At 39.8% G+C, this 7,941-nt stretch overlaps 1 protein-coding gene across 1 annotated transcript; it reads right to left on the bottom strand.

Annotated features, from left to right (window-relative positions):
- Window positions 1–5,876: 5,876 nt before the first annotated feature.
- LOC106615398 (probable trafficking protein particle complex subunit 13 homolog) lies at window positions 5,877–7,726 on the bottom strand. Its single transcript, XM_014231600.3, has 6 exons — window positions 7,571–7,726; window positions 7,333–7,518; window positions 7,076–7,277; window positions 6,705–7,017; window positions 6,520–6,648; window positions 5,877–6,463 (listed from the first exon to the last, which is right to left on the bottom strand). Exons 1-6 carry the CDS (start codon window positions 7,608–7,610, stop codon window positions 6,017–6,019), a joined length of 1,317 nt encoding a protein of 438 aa, XP_014087075.2. The 5' UTR covers window positions 7,611–7,726; the 3' UTR covers window positions 5,877–6,016.
- Between the last annotated feature and the right edge of the window lie 215 nt (window positions 7,727–7,941).

Raw genomic sequence — 7,941 nt, 5'->3', positions numbered from 1 at the left:
GCGTTGTCGCCACATTCCAACGCTCCACCGCTTGCGCGCAAAACCGAAATAATAATTTTCAATTCTTTAAATTTGCTCCAGTTCCACTTGCAAGCTCTGACCAGCGCCCGGCCCAGCGCACTATGGCGCGCAGCTAACTGTGTATGTACATTTATATATATTTACAATAACAAAATTATTGACAAAAATGGTGATCAGCGTGAGTCTAAGCTTGTCTCTATGGGCGCAGTGTCTAAGTTTTTGGGCGCACCAATCAAGCGTTACTTGACACTGACGTCTTTTAATACGAATGCCGATTTGAATAAAAAATTTTAATTGAATAAATTAATTTGGGCCGTTTAATTTATTGGCCAAGTCGACTTTTATGTAAAGAATATAGATTAAGAATTATATATATCAAAACAATCAGGAAGACGAGACGAATTGATTCCCGGATATCGTTATGTTCATCTGTTTGTCCGTCCGTACAAGCGACAACTTGTGTACTAAGGTTTAGACATCTTGATAAAAGTTGGTTTATATGAAGGGGTTGATATTGCAGATCGGCAAGGGCGAAGCATTGCCATACCCACAAAATACCGTTAAGCGATTTATTATAACTTATTCATAAGTCAAGCTGCAAAACTTACTCTTGGTACAGAGCATCATAGTAAAGAGGGACATCTGTGGTTAGCAAATGTTTCAAAAAAGGGAGAAGAGGCGCAGTGGACTTTTTTACGGTCGAAGCTTATAGCGAAGGTTGAAGAGAGAGCTTCATTCAAGGAACTTTCCGTCAAGTTAGTTTAAGGCTACCTGATCACTTTAGCTTTTTTCAAGTAGAGGTGGTTACCACAAAGGTAACAGTAGACGTATTGATCCGAACTGCAGACTTTTTCAAGAAGGAGTACATTCACTTTGTCAAAGCTGCATGGACGCAGGTGAGGTGGAAGCATCCAAGCAGTTTCTCCTCCATTGATAAGCTTTTTCAAGATTGAAGTGGAAACATCTCGGCAGCCATAGCTTCGGCAAACCTGGTGAAATGGCCAGAATTGATATTGATCAACACTTAGGAGTATTTTAGTTATCACAATTGACCGGCGGACTCAGCAGTCCAAGTAGGATCCGTTTCAGATCGATCTTTTAACCTACTATTATCCTTAATCTAGTACATAATTTTCCCTGCGGCTTCATATGGGACAATTTGAAAATGGACAAAATAGCAAAATTATATGAAGATATCGGATTGAAATAAGGCACAAAAAGAGATTCCAATGCATGTCAACTCTTAACAAATAATTACCGAAATCCTTTCAAGCTCCAGATACTGAATATGAGGGCCTCAGTGCTTTGGCTTGCTGGCCCCTCGCTTGATCCCACTTGATCCATAGCCTAACTGGGCGACATAAAGATCCAAGGACTAAAAAGTTATTTATAATTCAATTAAGATGCGAAGATTGGGTAAGATAAATTAGTGGAGCACTTAAAATACCAGAGCGCTGGTGTGGACTAAGATTCATTTGCAAAAATATAAGTCTCATATATTATCAAATTGAGATAGACTCGGAACCACTTTGTGTGTGATTCTGATCAGAATTAGTTCGGTCTAATGAGAAAAATGGCTCCTGCGCTTTTTTTTCGAATGACTGTTAGATTAATGAATTATTCATTAACATTCTCTGGTGAGAGATGATTTGGAAGATAATTTGAACAACATAATCACAACCACGGCGTGATCCAAAACTTCAACAATTTTACAACTCATAAAGAGCGCAATATAAAAGCGAGTTCGAGGGACGACGTTAATTAAAGAGTTATTACTTCTAACGATCTAGCGGTAATGTCAAAGCTTTTCAAGCAAAAACAAAAGTTACGAGCATACCTGTCGCTACAAAACCGGGATGTATCAATTAACGAGCTTTAAGGTTTCAAAGTGTTTTACTCGGTTTATTGCTCATTTACTGGGTATTAAATGAGCGCACTCATTCATCTGACAAAGCATATTTGCCGCTATAAATTCCCTACACTTAGCCGAAGTGATTAAATAACGAGGACAGGAAGCGGTAAGCGGAGAGTCAGAGCAGCGGCGGTAAGTGCAGAGAGTAAGGGACATAACAGGAACTAATGGAAAACCACTTAATTATCTACTTGATGAGGGTTTCATACCAAAGCTTTGTCGCTATCAAGCTGACGACGATGTTGTTGTGCACATACGCAGATGCGTCTTAGCAATTGTGCGTAAATGTCGTAAATGACATCTTCTCATTTTGCTGATGCTACCAAAGCAAATGCGCGGCGCAGTTCGATTGCTTAGTGTAACGATAGAATTAAGTTGTCAAAGTGTCACAGCAGTAAGACTGTACGCGATGTAAGGCGACAACGAACGACAATGGTCAAGCACGTCAACGAACGCGCACAGCAGAGAAGAAAGAGCGGCAGCAGCGCGGCAGTAATGTAGTTGCTTTTAATGTGTCAGCCGAGCCATCGGCGCGGTGAGCGGACTGCAACGCGGCGGATTAACTAAGCGCAGGAGCGATAAACACTCAAATAGCGACGCGGCGCGGTGCGTTTACAATTACCAAGCTAAAAGCCACTGCTAACGCCTTGATGTTATGGAATTTTTGCATTACGCGCAATTGAGATGCTGACTAAATTCCGCGCGCAAATACATCACTAAAAGCAGAATGCATTTTGGTTGGGCCTTAAAGGGACGAGCGCAGCATGAGCGCTATAGCGAATGTATAACACTCAAAATCAATTGACAAGCCAAACAGCGCGCGTTCATTGTCGTTGCATTGAAACGCATTAAGCGCTGCAATAAAAACGAAACGAAAGCAAATAAGTGAATATAAAAAGGGAGACGCAGTGTGGCTTTTATATTTTCAGCGTTAATTTATTCCCAAGTGAGCGCGCGCGCATGCGTGCGCGGATTGAAGAGCAACTGCCGCGGTGCCCCTATGACTACGCTAAGATGCTGAAGGTTCCTATCATCAAACAACCAACTAACTAAAGCTCCTCAACTATCTTTGCCGCACATATATCCGCAAGCAATCTGTTGATGCAGTCAAGCCAATCAATGGCGCACATATTTCGCAAAAGTCAGCGCATCAGCATTGCGTCAGTCAATCCATTTTACCACCCTGCGCTAGCTGCGGCGCGCTCTTCTCCACATTCAACGTTTGAAAGCGCACGCAATTGCGCACAATGGTGGACTGTTTTAGCCAGGCGCATTAGTTGACACCGCCGCCACAGCCGTCGCCGCTGCTGTTGCTGATTGCTGCCAATGCAGTTATAAAAAACTGGCATAATCTTTGGCACATTTTATATTTCCGGCTTTATGGTCACAATTGCTTTATCGCGGCAGCAATGCGCATTGAATGGTTCATTAAAAAGCATTTGCCAACAAGACAAAAAGTTTTTTTCGTTACTCCTGGCATCGCGGAATTGTGGCGGTCATTAAAAATTGATACTCAATCAAAATGGAAAAATGTCCAGCGATGCCGTGTTATTAAGAGAAAATGTGCACGTGATTGCGTCGACGTGCAAGGAGTGATGATGATGAGTTTTCATTGGCGGTCATTCGAAAAAGTCATAAAGATTTTAACGGTGAGCAAGGAAAATTAAAATTTATCATTTCTGTCGAAAATAGCTTCCCTTGATCGATGAATAAAAGAAAAATCCACTTTCAAGATGTCTACAAAGTTATTGAAGTGACCGTAATTCGTGCGCTTTTACTGTTTTCAGATACGCTGAGTTATAATTGAGCTACGCACTTCGCTGATATCACCAAAAATATTGCCTATCAAATGATTTCGTGGCTACTTGCGAGTATGTACCAATAAACCACCAGATGTGGAATTTGTGGAGAAGTGAGAAGGCAGAAGTCGAAATCAAAATGAGTTAATTGAAATTGCATAATATTATGCAATAATACAAGAACAATATGCGACAATACTAGAATATGAGAGAGGTCCGATAAGTACGCAAGATACCATAAATTTTTATCGTGTTAAAGAGAGCAATTCCGGTCGGTGATTCGATTTTTGTTCTTGTAAAGGAAATCGCGCAGTGAAATTAAAGTGTGCTCGCATCCTGTATACGGTGGCTAATCGCCGACTAAAATTGGTTTAACGATTTTCAACATGATCGCATGTCGGTTTCCGATAAGCCACGCCCCGATGTCGCGAACACGGCTACCACGAAGAAGAGCGTGACATAAGTTCAAGATTTTCTACCATCGCTTAAAGGTGCGCGATGGAAATGAAAAAATAGGATATTTCGTGATCGCTGACGATACAGGGATACAGATCGGCGAACGGGCTCCGAAGACTGCACTGTCGAATGATAAAGGAATAGCCATCGTTTTCTGGGATTCAGATAACATAACAGTTTCATAGAAAACTTTTCGATTTGGAGAAGAAAAAAAGTACTCTTTCTCCATGAAAACGCATAAACTCACATCTCCGCCGTCGTCAGTACCAAATCACTTGAATCAGGATACGAATTGTAGGCCACCATATTTACCAGATCGGCAACTCGAGCTCACTGTCTGCGATGGGTGGTGTTTCGACTCCAAGGACGCCATTCACTGTGACGGAGTCGATGAACGTGTTGATAGCTCCACTGTGAATGGCGTTTAATACACGTCTGAAGTTGGTCGCGTCCGAAATCGCGTCGGTATATCGTTGAAGTTCATCGACGTTTAAGAATGTTCTCTTTCCTGGAGAGGAGTGCATTATGTTACTCAACCGAAAGCATGCGGACCTCACCATAAAGTGCTAGAGACTTGAAGATCTTGGTGCCGCTTTGTACTTTATCCGCAAATATTTAATAAAAGATCGCTTTAGACACAGCGACATTTTACCAGACGGCACAATCTATTGACGCGGAAGGCGGCGCTGGAATGTCGTTGCTGTAACTCCACGAAAATTAGATAGAAAGGTATTAGTATTAACGTGCGCAATATATCTTTGGAAAATCTGCGAGCTAATGACATTCGGAGATTTATTGTGCGTGCGATAAGAAACTACATCGTTCAAATGTACGATTACACATACACGTGTCGGTACAAAAATACATGTTGCAGAGTGTGTCTGCTTGTAAAAAAAAAATGCGGACGGGCTTGTAAACATCTCCACGAAAGCGCATTTATGCATAAATTACAAGAACATACATTCACATACACACGCATAAAAGCACATGAATATGTATGAGTATGTATGTAGCAAACGCGCCAGCTAATCAACACCCGCATGCGCCGCAGCCCACAAGCTGCCACCAGCAAGCAAACGAGGACACAAACTAAGCAACAACAACAACCAACCACCGCCAATGACATGCAGCAAGTGTGCGGCGGACAGTTACACTTTAAAAATGCGTAGACTTGGAAGCATTTACTAAATCGTAGATTTCGGTTCGAAAAAATACGCATAGCGCAACAAGATTTACGAGCCAAATTGCGTTGCAATTATAATAAAAGTAAAAAAAAAAAAAACTTTAATCAATTAATAAAAATATTGGCATTTTCTCACCAAAAATGGTCAGTCCAAGTCATGTGCATATACATACGTATATACCTATACGAGTTGAATTAAAAAAAAAAAACGTGTGCGCATGCGCAGCGGCCACTTTTAGGATTTTAAATACAAATTTCTCACTTAACGCAAAACAACTTTGATTGATGAAAATATTGCTGATAATTACTAAATTATTTAATTTACGTACTCGTATATGCGATAATAGGCGATTAAGTACAACAAACTTCATCAAAGCTTAAAAACGTTTTCAACTTTTGATTGATTCGCCAAAGTAATGCAAAGTAAAATTCCGTTGATCAACGTTGACATATAAAATCGGCAATATTCTAAACAGTTAAATGTATCAGACAAAGCCAAAATAAATACATACACACAGCTGTATATTATGGTATAAATTACATATATTTTTACAGTAATTGGCTAACGACAATAACGTAACTATAAAAATTGCCACACATTGAAGGGGCCGCACGCTTGAATGTCCCAAGTTCAAGAAGGAAGGTTCAGACAACTTGGAGTTGCAAGGTACGCTCCTCCGTTAGCGACGACGCGGTGTTATCGTAACGCACGAATTTGTTTACCTGGAATGCTTCATCTTCGTGATAATCTGTGTCGACGACAAATACGTCTACCACCTTTTCGATGATGTACTGCTCCTGCTGCAGTACATTAGTTAATAATAACGGACTGATTTTGATTAGTCCAAGACGTGCTGGACAAACTGTAAGCGGAAATTCGCGCTGTTCGCCTGGCGCCAATTTACCAATATCGAATTCAGCTGCACCCGTGTAATCGCAACCAAACTCAAGCGGTGCTTCTAATTTCGCCAGCAAATCCATTATGCGTTCCGCGGTATTTGTGACGCGACACACAAACGTAAAAGGTTCGCCTATTTTGACAATATTTTGCGCATCGATTACTTCCAGTCGCACATCTTTGTATTCGAATGGCTATGGGAAAATGTGATTAACTAAATGTAAATTATTTAAATATATTTCTTAAATACCAAACGTTGTAATTGACTCGTTTGCAAACGTCCCTTTTCGCCGAGATTCGAACGCCACACGATATCTAATTTTCCCACATTGTTTGCTTGTCGTAAAGCTTTTATGTCTTTTGCGATTTCTGCTTTGGGCTAATAAAAATATACAATAATAATTATGTTTAATAAATGTATGGAGCTTGTAATACCTTTATGCAATACAAAAACTGGCAGCTATTATTTGGTTGTAACATATTCTTAGAAGAGAACACTGACTCGCCATTCGATAAGGTGTTCAGTGGTGTGACGGTGTAGTGTTCCGAACTGTCCAACTCGACCTTCTCCAAGCAAAACGGTCCGGTGGTAATATTTTGTATTTGCGCTTCCAAATATATTTCATCCATTTCGGCATTGTAAAACTTAGTTTTCACATCAAGTGGTTTGAGTACTTGAAATTTGAAGAATTTACGAAAAGATTGTGGAAATCCAGCAGGAGTGATATAATTCACTTCACACACCAAACTAAAAATTTTAACACGTCAGCAGGCTAACAAGTTTCTATAGCGCATTTCTTACTTACATATGTGTTCCTATTTCTTTGACTTCGTATCGTATGACATCGTCAAGCGTTTGGTCAGGTGATAGTGTAGTGCTGGTTTGCTTTTCATTCATGGGTAAATTAATACGTGTGGTATTAGACTGTAGATCAGCTTTCACTGTAACACCCTCCACAGAGTAAGTAGTACAATTGTGGACGCAAATGTAGCTTGCGAATGTTTCACCTGTAGACAAAGGCATAATGAAAACATTATTTTTAATATATTATAAATATATTACCCAAGTATATAGAACCAAACGACTGTGGCAGTAACATAAATTGTCCTGCGGCTAAAGTTTCCGCCCCCGCAACTGTAGTAGTCTCATGCTCAACCATACGACGTCGAAATGTTTGTTGTGGCAAATCTCGATTTTCGCAGGAAATCACTTGCGGACCAATGAGGGTAGGCCTTGTCAGCCTCATCACTTAAAGCAAAGCTAGTAAGTAAATATGTTATATGTTTATTATTTTACTTACCCTTCAAGGCCAGCAAATGTTCACCCTGCTCCAGACTCATTGTAATCTCAATGTTTATTTTTGCACATCACAGATGGAAACAAAATATATTTTATCTTTTAGACAATTTGTTAACAACAAAACACCAATGCGAAACGTCAAAGTAACAATAACAAATGCCATATCGTATCAAATTATGACTAACCATTGTTCGTAATAGTTAAATCACTTAAAAATTGTCAAAATTTGTATGCAAACTCCCACAAGATTTTAAAAAATAAAAGATAAAGGCTTCAAAAGTATAAAACCTTCAATATATAATATATAGAGAATACATTGTAGAAATTATGGTCAATAAAACTATACGTGTATTGTATGAAAGAACACAGGCA

This window comes from Bactrocera oleae, chromosome 4, assembly GCF_042242935.1.
Source record: "Bactrocera oleae isolate idBacOlea1 chromosome 4, idBacOlea1, whole genome shotgun sequence".
NCBI classification, from domain to species: Eukaryota; Metazoa; Arthropoda; class Insecta; order Diptera; family Tephritidae; genus Bactrocera; species Bactrocera oleae.
The sequence above is the reverse complement of the archived record's forward strand: the minus strand, read 5'-3'. Positions and strand labels throughout refer to the sequence as shown.

Bases quoted from the DNA above. Each gene is read 5' to 3' on its own strand.
- LOC106615398 (XM_014231600.3), bottom strand. From the start codon at position 7,610: ATGAGTCTGGAGCAGGGTGAACATTTGCTGGCCTTGAAGG. The intron at 7,519-7,570 runs GTAAGTAAAATA...CTTTGCTTTAAG, and splicing joins ACATTTGCTGGCCTTGAAGG to TGATGAGGCTGACAAGGCCT. The intron at 7,018-7,075 runs GTAAGTAAGAAA...TAAAATTTTTAG, and splicing joins AAAGAAATAGGAACACATAT to TTTGGTGTGTGAAGTGAATT.